Consider the following 17,593-nt stretch of genomic DNA (forward strand, 5'->3'; position numbering starts at 1 on the left):
GGAGCCGCTGAGCCCCGCCGCCACCGTCCTCGCCCCGGGAAAGGCGGCGGAAAATCGGCCGGAGTGCTCGGAGTCGGCCGGCTTCGTCGGGTTTTTCGTTCAGGCAAGTAAGCTAGACAGACGCGCTGAGAGCAGCGGGGGCCTCGATCGTGCCACAACAAAGATGGCCGCTCGGCCGGAAGTGGCTTCAGCCACAACAAAGATGGCGGCGATGCAGGGCGGAAGTGACGTCACGCCCCTCACAAGATGGCTGCCGAGTCGCGGCTGGCTTTGACCTTCCAAGCATGGCGGCCGAAAAGGCGGGAAAATGCAAGGACCCCGGGCGGTGGGTGTCTACTCGACTGCCTGACAAACACCCCGACGCCGACGCCGCTCCGGCGCAATTTTCCGCGGCTTTTCCGGCTGTGCCGACACGGGCTGTACGCTCAGCGGCGCCGGGGCCGGACGCGAGCCAGCCGGGCGCCGACAGGCAGCGGTGCGGACGCCTCTCTCTGACGGGGTCCTTGCCGCGGCCGCGTTTTTGGGTTTGGCCCTCGCGGCGACCCGTACCTTCCCGCCGCTCCTCTCGCTCCGTGCTCTCCCCCCGGCCCGGGGAAATGGAGGAACCCCCCGATGGCTTCGGCTCCCAACGGTCGCTCCCCGGCGCTGGGTCCAGAGCGGCCCGAGGAGGGGATGCTCTGTGTGCCGGAACGGTGAGAGGTGCGGGCGGGTCGGGGGGACTTTATCCACCGAGTATATACCTGGAAGTATAATGATGATCAAAATAGATATTAAAAAATATTGAAGATAAACGGGCTGCTTGGTTTTTATTTAGTTAGAGGCAGGGTTTTTAAATAAATAAGAAAAAAATAAATAAAATATTTCAAGAATGAATATGTAAAGGTATAGAGAAATACATATATATATATATGTAGGCATAAAAATAAGTAAAAATAAGTAATAGAAATATATGCATATATATTGATTTATAATCTATAATATGATTTCTGTACGTATAGATGGTAATATGATATATTTTAGGATATGTTATGTGTTATGTATATCAACAAGGTATATAAATATGATAAAAAATATATATTAAAAGATTTTTAAATACCGTTTAAGATAAAGGGACTGTTTGGTTTTTATTAGGTTTGCTTCGGGGCTTTTAAATAAATACTACAAAAATAAAAACATAGAAATGTATATTAAATATATCAAGATATAGAGATATGTGCAACCAGAAAAGTAAAGAAATAGAAGTAATGCAAATATATATAAACAGGTTTATGTTTAATCTATATATATACATTATATTTATTTAATAGATGTATTATACATATAATAAATATATATATAATTAAAATGTATATAATATATTTAATATATAATAATATATGTATACATGTTAAAATAATATATTTTGATACTTTATATATTATGTGTTATATATAAATGAATATAGTATATAAATTTAAACACATGTTGTGGAAATAGATGTTAATTTTTTTTTTTATTATTTTCATTGTTTTGGTAAGTTTCTCAGAGGCAATCCTCCCGTTGCAGCTGCTGACAGCACTGAAAACCTGTGTGCTTCGTGGTGTCCATCGCCCAGCTGGCAACGATTCCCTGGTGTTTGGTGCATTAAGTCACACCCAGCTGTGTGGGATGGCAGGTGAGCACATTGCCCGAGCCTTTTAGCTTTTCTGGCTCACACACAACTTCCTTTCCTTTTTTATATGGAAATCAGGGAAGAGGGTAGTGTATATTAGTATATTAGCATTTCTAGCAGATTTTTAACTGCCACTGATGCCCGTTCATCTTTGCAGTGTGGGTTTTCATGCTGACAAATCCTCTGCTTTGCCTTCTGCTCAGAGTCAGGTGGGCCCTTTATTGAACAGATTTATCTGCTACAAGGCTACGCAGAAGGATGGAAAGGAGGAACACAGGGGGAAAAAAAAATAGATGAAAGGCCATGCATTGATCACCTGATGTACTCCAGAGACAAACATGGCTATTACAGGTAACATGGAGCAGCCCTTCTGGCCTTTTCAGTTGTATTCAGAGAGATGTTTGCCTGCTGTGAATATCTGGGTGCTTGGAGTTCACTCTGATTTTAACAAGCCCATCAATAATAAAACATTGTATTGATAGAGCAAGATCTCGTTCTGTAAAGTTGTTGCTCCACAGAAAAGCAGCATAAAGAAGCTAGCTGGATTATTTGTATGATATGTAGCTTTTTTAGGATGTTTTGTTCTTTATATGGTGTTCATTTCAAATACAAGCGTGTGAACTTTGTGTTCCCTTTTAGGGGCTGGTTCTGGGGTAACAAGGAAACACAAGGCCTAAACACCTCTGGCTTGTCTGTCCAAGGATCTGCCTCAATTGTGGCTCCCATCCTTCTGAAGAACTCTTCAGCACAGTGAGTTACCTTCTATAACTATTTATTGTTGTATTGATGTTGTGAGACCTCATTGCTGGGTGAGAAGACCAGGGGAAATTAAAGGCTGTATGCCGCTGTTACTTCCCTGAATTCTTGTACTCTGTTAAAATCAAAACAAAAGGGATTTACACTGTAAGAAACACTTAAATGTAAGTTAAGGTAAAGGTCACAGTGCTAAAACCTAAGAGCAGATAGCCTTGAGCTCCTTTATATTCCTACTCCTGCCTCCAGGGTATCATCAGCTATCCCCTAGATCTTGCAGTGGAAGAGATGCTGAACCATCAGCTGTTCCATATTCTACACCACGTGTCTTTTTACCATGCTCCTCTGAGAAGCATCTCTCCCTTCTCTGTTTCTTTGCAGACAAGAAGGGAGAAATTGGGATTGCCTTTGTTCTTTTGCCTGTTAATAAAAAGGCCGCTTGTGGCTGTGTGCAGTGGCAACTGCATCACAGAATCTTAGAGGTGATTATTCGCAGGTTAAGGAAATAATTCCCTTTTTTGTCACTGCTGCGCTGAATTTCATAGGCGTGTGTGTGGCTCGATGCCTAAGATATTTAAAGCAGGTTTTATTCTTACAGGGGTTTTGCACACTAAAGTGTGCGCCCAGGTTTTGTTTCCAGAAGTGAGGTGTAGCGCTGGGTGTTTCATTTGGTGTGTTACTTGTTCTGTTGTGTCAATAACTGCAGTGTCCTCCCTGTGCCTGTGTATTGCAGGGGCAGTCGAGTGCTGGTTATAAAGGTGGTGATAATTAGGAATAAGCTGTTCAAGCTTGGATAAATGTTTAGAAATCATTGCTTAGATATTGCTGTGTAAAACACCGCTCGCGGTGGGAGAATTCTCCAGGGTCAAGCTGTTCAGGTATGTGCAGTTTATTATATGGGTAAAGAGAGGGGAGAGCTGTGTCCGCCACCAGCCTCGGCGTCCGCGTGGTCCGGGGGAGGAGGGAGAGAACGGGGAGAGCAGGAGAGGAGAGGATGGAAAAGGGGAAGGAGGGAGTAAGAGCAACAGAGGGAGAGCGGGGGAAACCAGGGAGGGATAAGAGGGGGGAGACAAGAGAGGGGTAAGAGGGGAAAACCCAAGAGGGTAAGAGTAAGAGAGGGAAAGAGTGGAAGAGGTAAGAGAGGGGGAGAGGGGAGCTGAGAGAGGAGTAAAGGGGTACGAGAGAAGAGCCGAGAGGTACGAGAGAGGTTAAGAGGTAAGAGAGAAAAGCTAAGAGAGAGGTTAAGAGAGGTTTAAGATAGAAAAGCTAAGAGAGCGAAGTTCTTGTTACAATCCAATCTATCTTTTTCTATAGTGAATATTCTAATTCCCAGTAACCAATCACCACGAGATACACCCACTAAAGATTTTACATACAGTGTTGCATTTGAGGTTCTACAAGCTTTACAAGTTCTTCCCTTGCTTCTTGACCTTTGGGCTTTCTGTCAGCAGAAGGACATTGTTTTATCAGCAGGATTCTCCTTTAGCTGGCTAGGCTATTGTTCTTTGGTCATATAGTAACCAGTACTCTGTATCTTATGACTCAAAGCAGGCTTTCGTTTCTACTTCGATTCTAGCCTTCTTTTTTCAGAATCTTCTGCCAAACCATCACATTCATAAGGTTTCCCTGTTTCACCCTCCCCAACAGGCAGAAAGTTGTGCTGCGCTCTGATAATTCCATACTCAACCTGTTCCTCATTTCTTAAAGGTTCACTTCAGCCTTGAATCAGCAGGTCCCTAGGTTTGGTTTTTTAGGATGCCATTCCTGTTAGATTTTCCCCTGTGAAGACCTGAGTATGTCCAGTTTGACCTCCAGGATAATGAAGGGAGAGGAGCTCCCGTTGATTCAAGAGTGAAGCAAGGCCTCCATTCTTGGCCTGGGGCTGTTTCAAATGGGGAGGGATCAGTGTCCTGACTTCTCTCTCTCAGAGGCAGGGTTCCTGGACGAGGTGACCCAGGACAGCTTCGTGCTGGGCCCGGGCTACGACCGCCCCTAGCAGCTGGAGCCCACGGTGAGGGAGCCCAAGAGCATCCAGCTGTACCAGCACCTCAGCCTCAAGAGCTGCATCTGGACCTTCGACGCTTATTACGACATGACCGAGTTAATTGATGTCTGTGGGGGCTCTGTCACCGCTGACTTCCACGTGAGAGGCCCATCCAGAGCTCTCCAGGTATCCCAGATCTCTCTCAGTTCTCAGGCACAGCTCTGCGTTGCGTGGAGCTGCTGCTCTGCCCTGCACAGGTGGAGCGTGGCTTTTCCCCCCCTCTAACCTGTAAGAAAACAGCGCTGTGTGCATTTCTTTCATTTATTTTCCATTTCATTCGTTTTCCATTTATTTTATTCTCTAAATCTTCAGAGTGCCAGGAAAATACCGGGTTTTTTTAATGTAGGGCCACACTGGAAATACAAAACGTTCTCAGCTGGGCTCTCTTTTATAATTTTGGCTGTGTTCTCGGCCAATAGAAATGAGCAGAGGACAGAGCAGAGGCAGCTCAGTCCATGCTCCACAACATGGGATATTTTAGCTCATTCCGTAATTAAGAGACCAAAAGCCAAAAATGTTCCTCTAGAAACGAATGGCTTTCCCTGTTTGGGGTATCTCACTGTCCTCTCCTGGCTGCATTATCCATCTGCAGACCACTCAGTCTCCCCCAAGCTCTTCCATTAAATTCCCAGCCCACATTGCTTGGACCAGCATCATCTCTCTTAATTCCTGCCAGCCTGGAACTTGTTCATAAAGTTTCCTTTTATAGCTCCAATTGTTTGCACAAACCCAGAGGAGCCGCTTGGCCGGAGAAACTGCCCAGTGGAGCATGTGGAGCCTGGCCCCAGCCAGGCTGGAACATCTCCCCGAATTCTCCAGGGCGTACAAAGTACAGCTGCACTCTGCAGATAATAAATGGAGAGCTCTGGGAGGCCTGAGCAAGCAGAATTGCTCATTTTTAATTCACAGCCTTGGAAATCAGGGGGGTTTTGAGGTGAAATTGTGCCCAGAGTTCCTTTGTCCGGTGGTCCCGGGGAGCCTTAGCGCTGCCCCTGGATTACAATGCAGGTTTGTCTGAGGTGCCTGCACGTAAAGAACGTCCAGAGTCACCTCTGACTTCACTGGAAGGTGCATAACCCCCTTTTTGGGGTTTTATTGCCAGGTAAGGGACTCTGCCCAGTCCTTCCTGACAGTCCACGTCCCTCTCTCCGTGTCCTACATCTGTGTGACGGCACCGAGGGGCTGGGCTTCCCTGGAGCACCGTACCGAGATGGAGTTCTCCTTCTTCTACGACACCGTTCTCTGGAGGACAGGTGAGCCTGAGGCACTCCAAGGGCTATGGAAGAAGTGCTTCCTTCATGTTTTCCCCTTAGTTCCTGCACTGCCCCCAGAGTCCTGAGGGAGCGGGGAACTCGGAATATTGCCTTCCTCTGTGCTTGCGGGGGGCTTAGGCAGCCGATGGCTGGCAGAGGGAGCGTGCAGCTGGCTCACTGGAGGGTGATCCCAACTGAACCCTGCCTTGTGGAGGTGTCCCAAACGCTTCTGGGGCTGGCAGAGCCCAGCAGAGGAGAGCGAAGGTGCTGTGTGGGCTCCCAGTGGCGCTGTCCTTGCAGGGATCCAGACGGACAGCGTGCTCTCGGCCCGCCTGCAGATAATCCCCATCTACATCCGCGAGGACGGACGGCTGGTCAGCGAGTTCAGGACGCAGGCCAAGTTCAGAGGTGAGGGCAGTGATCCTGGCAGGGACACAGAGCAGGGTCACACAGAGCTCTGCTCTGACGGCACAGGCAGCGGAACGAGTCCCTGTCCCTGCCGGGAGCCCCTCTGGCCCTGCGAGGTGGGGCCTCTCCGCGCTCTGCCTCCCGTCACCTCCTTGTCCTCCCCCAGCGCTGTTTGTCACGGAGCATCACAGCCTGCCAGATGTCAGGTCCTCTTTGAGAACTCCAGAGCACCTGGGAGGCATCGAATTTGACCTGCAGCTGCTGTGGAGTGCTCAGACTTTTGATTCTCCCTACCAGCTCTGGAGAGCAACCAGCTCCTACAACAGGTGAGGGCTGGGGGTGCAGTCCCCTCCAGCAGCTTCCCCCACAGCACCACGTTCTCCCTGGCACCCCTCCAGCAGCCACGCCAGCAATAGCACGGAATGCTCAGGAGCTTGGTTAGAGCTGGAGCACTGCTGTACTGAGAGAAAAATCAGCTCAGCCTCTTGGAAAGGAATTTTTCCAGCGGTGAAGCCTGTGGATAGACTGATCCCAGAGTCACACTTGTCCCTCGGGGACTGCCGGATGACATTGCTGGGGCAAGGGAGAGGTGCTGCCCTGGGTGAAGAGCTTTGAGCTCTGCTTGGTGGCTGCAGGGTCTCCTGTCTGTTCCCAGGAAGGATTACTCTGGAGAATACACCATGTTCCCGATCCCCTGCACGGTGCAGCCCACGCAGCCGTGGGCAGAGCCTGGAGCCAAGCCCCTGCCCTGCACGGCTCACGCTCCCGAGCGGTAAGAGGGCAGGAGGGCAGGCTCGGCCCCTTTGGGGTGCACACCTGTCCAGACCTCATCTCCCCTTTGTTTCCTTCCTTGTCCCAATTGCAGGTTTTTGATCCTGATCACCTTCCAGCAGACAAGCCGCCCAGTTCCAGTTGTTTACTCCCAGAACACAAGAGTTTCAGATCTGTAACGATGAGAAGGTTTTTCTAATGGACCCCACCAAATCGGAAAGGTCTCTGGCAGAAATGGATTACAAGGGGGGCTTTTTCCAAGGGTAGGATTTACCTCTCCTCTTCTGCTTGTGCCCAGCGTTTCTGCTTTCACAGCTTCCATTCCCTGGAGAGGAAAGGGCAAAACCCACAGGTAGCTTTGCCTCTTCTACAGCAATCATTGACATCTTACAGCCCTGTGAAAGAGCAGCGTGCTCTGGCACCGCGTTTTGTCACTCCCACCCACCGAGCCCTTCCCAAACAACCCAAACCCTTCTGAACACGGACACTTGGCTCTAGCAGCGTTTTCCTGCTTGGGAAATTTCACCTGCCCCTCTTTGTCCCGACCTCCCCAGGGCAGATCCTGTACGGGCACGTGCTCTGGCACCCGGAACAAAACCTCAACGCTGCTTACAAGCTGCAGCTGGAGAAGGTCAACCTGTGCACAGGCAGGGATGGCTACGTGCCCTTCCTCGACCCCACGGGTACCGTCTACAACGAGGGGCCCCGGTACGGCTGCATCCAGCCCAACAAGTACCTGAAACACCGATTCCTCCTCCTGGTGAGTGCTCTGCTCCTGCTTCTTCCCGTTTGGGATTTGCTCTGGCAACCCGCAGGTGGTGGCTGCAAAGGGATAAGGGAGCCCGTGGGGGATGTTTTGTGCTGCTGCTGCTGCTGCTGCTGCTGCTGCTGCTGCAAGCTGTGAACACCAGATCAGTTTTTCCCCACCCTTGGAGTGTGTTCCTGAATCGGTGCCCACGTGTAGGTGTGGAGATGGGGCATTCGGACTAGATCCCTGACACAGGTGTTTGGTGGGGCTCTGGCTTCCAGCCTCCCTTGGGAAAGCAGACAGCATCCCTCACGCCACTTCTCTGACTTTCCAGGACCAAAACCAGCCAGAAGTGAGGGATAAGTGTTTCCACGATGTGCCTTTTGACGCCCACTTTGCTTCCCAGCTGTCCGAGTTCCACTCGGTGAGCAGCATGCCCGGAGTTGATGGATTTACTCTCAAGGTGGATGCTCTCTACAAGGTATGTTGTAGTCTAGGGCATTGCGCTGCGGAAGAATTCGGGATGTAACGAGAAGCTACTGGACCCCCTCTCTGTTAGGATAGTAAAACCTCCTGCAATTAGCCAGTAGCACCCAGGTGTGACGTATGTAGGTGGGAGTAACACAGTGACCCTAGGTTATAAATTGTCAAATTCCCCTGCAATAAACGCCATTGCTTCGCCATCCATCTTATTGATGTCTTGTGGGTAGATTGGCCAGGGTGGCCCTGGAGAGAGGCCACGGGGCTGGCTCCTGGACTAGGGTGTTTGCCTTGCTTGGAAAACCCACAATTGGTGCCCGAAACCCGGGAGGAAAAGTGGGAAAAAATCCAGAAAGCGAGGAATCCCTGAAAAAACAGGAGCAGCGGTCAGGACCGGCTGGACCTTTCCTGGACGAGGGAGACGTCCCTGCATCTTGATCGACGATGGACCCAAGGATAAAGGTCGTATCTGAACTATATAAACAGTGGGGTGTAGACTGTAAATCTAAGGATTTTATGCTTGCTGTTACACAGCTTTTACAAATCGGTATTATAGAACAGCCAGTGGACATTCTTCACCCTGAGGTGTGGGAGAAATGTACCAGAGCTCTGGCTAATGAAACGGTAGATTCTGTTAATCTGAAACATTTTAAGTTGTGGGGGAAGGTCGTTAAGGCCTTGAAAAAAGCTAGACAAAAGCAGGAAGCCTGGACAGCAGCAAAAAGCTGTCTGTTGGTCACCCCAAAACTAGGGGTGAGTGCTACAACACAAACTTTAGAGTCCCCAGATGAGAGTAGCTCAGCTGAGCAGAAGGGGACACAGGAGGACGATATGCCCCCTAAAACCCCAAACCCTGAGCTGCTCTCAGAAGCGCAACAGAAAACAAGAGATTTTTGGGAAAATTTAACAGAAGAAGCCAGAAATGTAGCAAAGAAAGTAAGGGGAGATACATCCCCCCTTGGACTTAAAGATGGCGCTGAGAAAAATGTTACAGAGCGGGAAAAGTATGTCTTTAACAAAGAACAAAAGCTGGCCTTGGAAGATGGGCACAGTTGGGGAGTTGAGAGAGATAAGAAATGTAGAGAAGAAAGCAGAGGATGCGTGCAGAATTCTTGGAATGCAGAGGCAATGGAAAGGAGGGGTGGCAAAGGGCGGGTTAGAGCCTGGAGTGAGGGGCGAAGGGAAAGGTGGGATGGAGGCGGAGTGGAGCCAGGGGGGAGGGAACAGCCCAAGGAAAAGGCACAGCAAGCAGGAAGCAGCTGAGCAGTTGAGTTCCAACTGTAACCGAGACACCAGCGGTTCAACCCCGCCCCCCGGGAAGAAGCGCTGGGATAATAGCGAGTTTGCTACAAAGTCATGATTTCTTGAGGTTTTAAAAGGTGTTTATGTACCCTTTTGGAGTTAATTTTGTGTTTAAAGTAATTATGAGTTTATGCAATTGGAGTTTTCAGAGTTTTTCTCAGATTTAAAAAGTAGCTCGGCGTGGACGAGTTGAGAAAACACACAGAAACCAAAGCAACAAAGCAAAAGAAAAACAACAAAAAGCTGGACATTTTTGAGAGGGATAAAAAAGAGAGAGTTTTAATTAGACAATTTAAAAATTAGAAGCTTTATAAATTGTATTATTTATAAATTAGCAAATTGTTGTAATTAAAATTGAGATTTAAAAATAAGTTTTTATTGAAGTGCCTTTAAAAATAGATTAAAAAGTTTAAATGTTGTATTTTTGTATCCCAAGAAACTTAAAAGATTCTTGCTTTGTTTCAGTAATTTTAAAGTTATGTTAATTATATATTACCCATTTGCTGAGTTTTTGACAATTTTAATAAGGAAATTTTAATGTGAATTTTTTTTGGTAAATAAAACACATATAACAGCATATATATCAATTTGGATTTTAGATTTTAATTTAAAAATTAGACTTGATGTTCCTGAAAAGTGCTACAAAAGCTAAATGACAACTTGCCCAATCCTGTGTTGTGGCTTTTTTTTAGAGAAGCTGCACTTTAGAATTTTAACTAATTTGAACATGTATTAGGCAAATTCTTGTTGTGAATGAGTATTTTTAGTAATATTTGCAGTTATTGTGGGTTATTCTCAAAGCTAGATAACATAGAATTGTGATGTATTTGTTTTATTTTTATAATTTTTATAGTGAATCCATGTTATTGTTATATTGTGTTTAAGGAGTATATATCAGGCTTTTAGTTGCTTTTTGTAGTAACAGAATAAGATTGAGTTGTGTTTTTATTTGGCATAGATTGGGTGTTGGTAGAATTGAGGATAGTCAAGTTTTGTAATGTTTGGGCTTGAATGTTTTTGGGTTGAGTTTTCTAACTTGGATATTCTTTTAAGGTTAAGTTTGTTATTTCCTTTTGTTATAAATAATTATTGTTAAGTTTAAATGTTGTTTAATTTGAATTGTTTTATGTTTTATTAGAAACACTTGTTTAAATTGCAAAGTATAGTTATTTTCCTAGAAATATGAAGACAGCTACAACTGAAGCAACTGTGATAAACCACTGATGAACACCTGCTTGTGGACAGAAATGAATGCAGACTGTGACACCCTAGACTTCATTGGGAGTTCTATTTAGTTGTTGCAATTTTTGCAGTTTTGTTTGCTATAACTTTATTATTTTTCAGTGTTTCCAGAATTTTAAAAAGATATACCATTGCTAAGGATTAGCTGCCATAAAAGAAGCTTCAAATTAAACCAACTGCTGAATGATTTAATTAGTCTGGTACCTGAGACTTCTGATCATTTGCTTTGTACAAATGCATTTTAACAGTTTGCTGTGCTGTAAGCATCTCATAGCTGTTGCTATTGAAAACCTTGTTTTAAAAATGAGTTAAGAGGCATCTTTCCAGTTTAAAGTCTAAGGCCCTGGCCAAGTCTTAACTTTACCTGGACAGAATGTTTGCTAACAGATCCAGATGTTTTCTGTCCTAAATCAGGATTTGAGTCACTTTTTGACTTTGCAATTTGACCCTATTAATATAACAGCTGGATCAATTTTGAAGTGGGCTTGGAGAATCATTTTCCGGAGGTGATGATCCAATCCTTCACTGATTTTTTGTTTCTGTTTGTTAAATATGAGATGCTGGTGCAGTGTTTTAATAATTAACAGTATTTTTATATTGATTGATTTTTAACTGTTATAGGTTTTTACTGATTGTGTATAAGGTTTTGTGTTAATGTTGAACAGAAATACATTTCATTTTTATTTTTTTAAGAAAATGGGGGAAATTGATACCCTAAAAGCAATTTGATTAGTGTAATTCATTAACTTTAAGAGAGAAGTGCCTGTGTTTTGTTGGCAGGTTCAGAAAAGTCACCTGTCCATTTGACCAGACTGTCTGCCTCTGAACACATGAGATGCAGTGAACAGAGATGTCATCACACAGCCTTGGTACTCCAGACTTGGATCAGAAGTGGAGCTGTCAGGACACAGTTGTGTCTGAACAATACACAGACAGTTGCCAACAGAAATTTTATGTTGTTATTATGATGTGGTGTTTCTATTAATTTTTCAGTTGTCCTTTGTTTTAAGATTTAGAAGGGTTTGAGGAACAACTTGAACATCGAAGCCCTCAGTCACCGATCAGCTGCCAGCTGACATCACAGGAGCAGTGAACATTCCAGGACTGAATCGTGTTGGAGAAATTCTGTAGAAGATTTGGGAAGTGTAGAGACTCCATCTAACTATATATAAAGTAAATTGTAATTGTGTGTTTATCCTTTTAACAAATTGCTTTCACGCTTAGACTACATATATACCAGAACACGTGTGTTAAAAGTAGTTAGATAATAGTTTAAGGTAAAGTGTTTAGTCTGTGTAGTAATTGTTATGTTAGTATAAAATATAAGTATTTTCCTTTAAGAGGTAGTGTAAGCATCTTTAAAGGTTCATTTAACGTTAAAAGTTTTAACTGTGAGTTTGTAAGCATGGTGTCATTTACATGGTAAACTGCTTATAGTAATTGTGCTGTTTATAGTTATAACACCTGAAGCAGTGAGCCCCAGTTTTGTGGTACAAGCTGAAAACCCATGATCTAATAGTCAAGCCCTTGCATTTACACCCAAAGCTTTAACTCCTCTGCTGACTTTTGTGTATTAGCTGTTATCATCCCCAGGGTCCTATACCACTCCAAAGAAGAAGTGGACCAGTACCTTGAGCGAGCAGGCCGCCTTCAGAAAAGAGAGCTGTTGACAGGACTGTCAATAGCAATGCTGCTCGGCTTGGGAGCAACTGGAGCAGCCACGGGTGTCTCCGCTCCGATAACCCAGAGTCAGAGTCTCTCTCAGCTACAGATGACTGTAGATGAAGATCTACAGAGAATTGAGAAATCCGTATCCTTTTTAGAAAAGTCAGTCTCCTCCCTCTCTGAAGCTCTGAAGTTGTTTTGCAGAACAGGCGAGGTCTCGACCTTCTATTCATGCAGCAAGGAGGCCTCTGCATTGCCCTGAACAAAGAATGCTGCTTCTACGCTGACCACACCGGAGTAGTGAGAGACACCATGGCAGAGCTACGAGACAGGCTGTCTCAACGGAGAGCAGAGAGAGAAGCCCAGCAAAACTGGTTCCAGTCCTGGTTCAACCAATCTCTGTGGCTAACCACCCTGGTGTCTACCCTGATTGGACCAGTTGTGATGATTTTATTCGTGCTAATCTTTGGACCCTGTGTTTTAAATAAGCTTGTATCCTTTGTTAAAAGCTGACTAGAAAAAGTTAACATTTTGTTTATAGAAAGGCAACAGATGCTTTAAAAATATACTTAGTCACCGCTTGTGCCTCATATTTACTAATGAAAACTGTAGTATCCATTTTATAAGCTTTTAGCCTTTTAGTTAAGTATTTTATATTTTATTCAATTTTATATTATCCATTTTTAAAACTTTATAATATAGATAAGTTAGACAAAGTGTTTAGAAATACGTATAAAAAATAACATTAGAATTTTTAAGACTAATATACCTTATATTTTAGCAAATTAATTATTCATAGAGAGAGGGGAATATGTTGTAGTCTAGGGCATTGCGCTGCGGAAGAATTCGGGATGTAACGAGAAGCTGCTAGACCCCCCTCTCTGTTAGGATAGCAAAACCTGCAATTAGCCAATAGCACTTAGGTGTGACGTATGTAGATGGGAGTAACACAGTGACCCTAGGTTATAAATTGTCAAATTCCCCTGCAATAAACGCCATTGCTTCGCCATCCATCATATTGATGTCTTGTGGGTAGATTGGCCAGGGTGGCCCGGGAGAGAGGCCACGGGGCTGGCTCCTGGACTAGGGTGTTTGCCTTGCTTGGAAAACCCACAAAGGTATGTAGTACCCAGTGCTTTTGGTAGCCCAAAATGGACTTCTCTGTCCAGGACCTCCCAAACACTTGGTGAATTGTAGACTCTGGGCCTTCAGAATTCACCTCTGATACAAGAAATGAAGATTAGGATGTTAGTCCCGTAATTTCATTTTTTTTTTTTCCCTGAGGCACTCATGAGAAAGCTCTTTAAAAACACATTATTCGTGTTCCTGAAGGAATTAATGCCATCGCAAAGGCAGGACACCTCACGGGGTGGTCCGTGCTCCCGAGGAGCTCCCCTTGAACACCCGAGGTGGAGCTGCCCCGAAGGCGGCGGGCGGCCGCTGCTGCACCGTCAGGAACCTTCATCCACCGAGGGACGCGGCGGCCTCTGCCAGGGCCAGGGCAGGAAAGTGAAGCAGGTGCACATGGAAGTCAAAGTCCACGGCAATTTGCACGACGGCACGGAAGTTTCATGGAGCACACGCATTGGGAAAAGCTTTTTATAAACTGTAAAATAAAGATAATCCAAAACTGAAAAGCCACCTGGGTATTTTTTTAGTCTGGTGAGGAGGGGCAGCTGTCAATTGCCCCTGCTCCCGTCTTAGCGGCTGCACGGCTGCCCTCCCTCCGTGCTGCTCCAGCTCTCCCGGGCTTAAGTGGGCAGGGTGGGGAAGCCAGCTCCCACCGCTGGCATGTGGGAGCTCTGAGCCAGCCGAGGAGCAGCCGGGTTCCTCTTCCTGTCCTCCGGAAGAGAGTAAGGCTAAAATCACCCGCTGTGATCGGGGTGTCCCTTCTTGCGCCGCCCCGCCGGTCCCCCTCATTCCCCTGGGGCGCGGCGGGCCGGAGCCCCACGGAGCTGCTGGGCCGGGGCAGGGAAGGACGGAGACGAGGGCGCCCAGCGCGGCTCGGGCCCCGCCGCGGCCTCGGGGCTGACGGCGCGGGGGGACCCGGGCCGGGAGCGCTCCGGGGCTGCGGGACCGGCCCTGCCCAGGCCGGGGCGCCGCGTCCGCACCGGGACCCGCAGCGCTCCCGCAGCCGGAACCGCCCTCCCGCGGCGATCCCGGTACCGATCCCGATCCACCCCACGGGGGAGAGGCGGCACCGCCCGGGACCCCAGGGCGGACACCGGCAGGACCCGAACCCCCCATCCCAGCTCCGGTTGCGGGCTCCGTCACCCGCTTTCGGTCAGCCCCGTCCCGGCATCGCGGCAGGAGGGGGAGTCGAGTCCCGGCGAGGGAGTGCCCCGTCCCCAGCCTTGTCTCAGCCCCAATCCGGCCATGCTCCGCCACCCCCGAGATCCGCCACCCGGGGCCGGCCGGGGGAGAGGCGGCACCGCTCCGCCGGCGGACACCGGCAGGACTCTGCCCCGCCGCAGACCCGTCCCGAGCCGCGGCCCCGCCGCAGCGCGCAGGGCTCGGAGCGGAGCCTGCCGGGAGCAGCCCCCGGGCCGGGGCTCGACCAGCGCCGAGCGAGAGTCGCGGGCCAGCGGCACGGGGGGCGGGGCCGCATGAGGAGCGGGGCCACGGGGAACAGCCCGACCGCACCTGGGAACTGCCGGGGGTCCCGGGCGGCGCCGCCTCTCCCCCATCGGGCGGATCGAGGCGGCACCGGGCCCGGGATCGGGATCGGGATCGGGATCGGGTCCGGGATGGGTCTCGGGTCCGGGATCGGTCTCGGGATCGGTTCCGGGCCCGGGATGGCGGCGGCGGTTCCCGTTGCGGACTCGGCCCCCCCCCCGCCCGGCCCCGGGACCGCGGCACGAAGGGGGCGAGGCCAGGGAGAGGGGGGCCCGGCACAGGTGTGAGGGGCGGGGGCACGGAGCGCGTGCGCAGCTCGGGACAGCAGAGCGCGTGCGCGGCGCGGGGCCGCCTCAGGTGTGCGGGACGGGGCCGGCACAGGTGTGAGGGGCTCCAGAGCGGCTGCGCGGGGCGGGACCGAGGGCATTTAAACCCCGGAAGGGCGGCGGCCGCCATTTGCTCCAGTACCGGGTGGAGGCGGCTGCGGCCGCTCCGGTGAGGCGCTTCTCTCTCTTCTCCGCTTTTATCTCTCTTTTCTGCTTTTATCTCTCCTTTCTCTGCTTTTCTCTCCTGTTTCTCTCTCCCGTCTCCTTCTCTCCCCTCTCTGCTCTTGTCCCCCGTCTCCCCCTCACACCGCCCGCTCCCTCTCTCCCCTCACCTCCCCGCCCGCCCCCTCCTCCCCAACCTGAGCCCCGCCTCTGTTCCTCCTCTGTCTCTTCCTCCCGCTCCCTCCTCACCCGGCCCAACCTGGCTCTGCCCTCCGTTCTCCTTCTGTCACCGCTCCCTTCCCCTGCTCCTTCTTTCTCCCCTCCGCCGTCCCTGCCCCGGCCGCCCCGGCCTCTCTTCTCCCTGTGTGCCGTACGCCCCTGTTTGTCCGTGTCCCCCTTCTCCTCTCCTTGGCGGCGCTGTCGCCCCTCTGTCTCTGCCGCCCCCTCCTTCTCTGTCCCTTGTCCCTTTCTGTCTTCCCCCGCAGCCGCGGGGCTCGGGGCGCCGGATAATAAAGCCCAGAGGGCCGAAACCGGCGCCCCCGGCGGGAATCCCCTCACGGGGCCGGAGCCCGCGGTGCGGGTCCCCCCACGCACAACACCGCCCCACACTGCCGGGTGTCCCCACATCACACTGGGGGCTGAGGGGGGCCGGGGCTGGGAGGGGGGCTTAGGGTGGGCCCCCTCCTCCGGAGGGGTCCTGGGGTGGGTTAGCGAGGGTTGGGGGGCCGGGGGGGGGGGGGATTTGGGATGGGGGGGTTTGGGAAGGGCCCCCTCGTTAGGAGGGGGTCCCGGGTGGGGGGGTGGGTTAGGGGGGGTTTAGGGTGGGCCCCCTCCTCTGGAGGGGGTCCTGGGGGGGAGGGTTTGGGAAGGGCCCCCTCGTTAGGAGGGGGTCCCGGGTGGGGGGGTGGGTTAGGGAGGGCCCCCTCCGGAGGAGGGGGTCCCGGGGAGGGGCGGGGGGCGGGCCCGGGGTGGGAGGGGCTTGGGGGGTCTGCCCCCCTAAGCCCCTCCCACTCTGGGCCCTCCCCTCCGGGCGGGGCCCGGCCCCTCCCCAGGACCCCTCCTCCGGACAGGGGCCCGCGGGGGGGAGTGGGGGGGGGGGGGAATAGGAGGGGGAGTGCTGTCGTTTGACACAAAAGTGGGATTACAGAGCAGAGTGACGTGACCCCACCTGCTGCCCCCCCACCACCCCCCCCCCGCGGGCCCCTGTCCGGAGGAGGGGTCCTGGGGAGGGGCTGGGCCGGGCCCCGCCCGGAGGGGAGGGCCCAGAGTGGGAGGGGTTTAGGGGGGACAGACCCCCCCAGCCCCTCCCACCCCGGGACCCCCCCTCCGGAGGGGGCCCCGCCCCCCGCCCCTCCCCGGGACCCCCTCCTCCGGAGGGGGCCCTCCCTAACCCACCCCCCCCACCCGGGACCCCCTCCTAACGAGGGGGCCCTTCCCAAACCCCCCCATCCCAAACCCCCCCCCCGGCCCCCCAACCCTCGCTAACCCACCCCAGGACCCCTCCGGAGGAGGGGGCCCACCCTAAGCCCCCCTCCCAGCCCCGGCCCCCCTCAGCCCCCAGTGTGATGTGGGGACACCCGGCAGTGTGGGGCGGTGTTGTGCGTGGGGGGACCCGCACCGCGGGCTCCGGCCCCGTGAGGGGATTCCCGCCGGGGGCGCCGGCTCCGGCCCTCTGGGCTTTATTATCCGGCGCCCCGAGCCCCGCGGCTGCGGGGGAAGACAGAAAGGGACAAGGGACAGAGAAGGAAGGGGCGGCAGAGACAGAGGGGCGACAGCGCCGCCAAGGAGAGGAGAAGGGGGACACGGACAAACAGGGGCGTACGGCACACAGGGAGAAGCCGGGGCGGCCGGGGGAGGGACGGCGGAGGGGAGAATGAAGGAGCAGGGGAAGGGAGCGGTGACAGAAGGAGAACGGAGGGCAGAGCCAGGTTGGGCCGGGTGAGGAGGGAGCGGGAGGAAGAGACAGAGGAGAAACAGAGGCGGGGCTCAGGTTGGGGAGGAGGGGGCGGGCGGGGAGGTGAGGGGAGAGAGGGAGCGGGCGGTGTGAGGGGGAGACGGGGGACAAGAGCAGAGAGGGGAGAGAAGGAGACGGGAGAGAGAAACAGGAGAGAAAAGCAGAGAAAGGAGAGATAAAAGCAGAAAAGAGAGATAAAAGCGGAGAAGAGAGAGAAG

General features: G+C 51.2%; 2 protein-coding genes across 9 annotated transcripts; both read left to right on the top strand.

The window, feature by feature from the left end:
• The first annotated feature begins 519 nt into the window (after positions 1-519).
• LOC131574229 (GDP-fucose protein O-fucosyltransferase 2-like) lies at positions 520-5,645 on the top strand. 8 transcript variants are annotated; one of them, XR_009276416.1, is made up of 5 exons: positions 520-699; positions 1,518-1,654; positions 1,855-2,002; positions 2,291-2,401; positions 4,333-4,540. XR_009276416.1 is itself a non-coding variant. In XM_058828655.1 (5 exons), the coding sequence occupies exons 1-5, from the start codon at positions 613-615 to the stop codon at positions 5,552-5,554; spliced, it is 480 nt and encodes a 159-aa protein (XP_058684638.1). In that variant the 5' UTR covers positions 520-612; the 3' UTR covers positions 5,555-5,645. The 8 variants fall into 8 exon arrangements, 7 of the variants coding, with proteins under 7 accessions (XP_058684638.1, XP_058684632.1, XP_058684633.1 ...); XM_058828655.1 differs by lacking the exon at positions 4,333-4,540 and adding an exon at positions 5,551-5,645 and having other exon boundaries at positions 520-692; XM_058828649.1 differs by having other exon boundaries at positions 520-692.
• Positions 5,646-5,652: 7 nt separating this feature from the next.
• On the top strand, positions 5,653-7,059 carry LOC131574228 (extracellular matrix organizing protein FRAS1-like). The gene is made up of 5 exons (XM_058828648.1): positions 5,653-5,701; positions 6,002-6,279; positions 6,368-6,435; positions 6,765-6,881; positions 6,975-7,059. Exons 1-5 carry the CDS (start codon positions 5,659-5,661, stop codon positions 7,057-7,059), a joined length of 591 nt encoding a protein of 196 aa, XP_058684631.1. The 5' UTR covers positions 5,653-5,658.
• Positions 7,060-17,593: the final 10,534 nt, after the last annotated feature.

Source organism: Poecile atricapillus, unplaced genomic scaffold (assembly GCF_030490865.1).
Source record: "Poecile atricapillus isolate bPoeAtr1 unplaced genomic scaffold, bPoeAtr1.hap1 scaffold_178, whole genome shotgun sequence".
NCBI lineage: Eukaryota > Metazoa > Chordata > Aves > Passeriformes > Paridae > Poecile > Poecile atricapillus.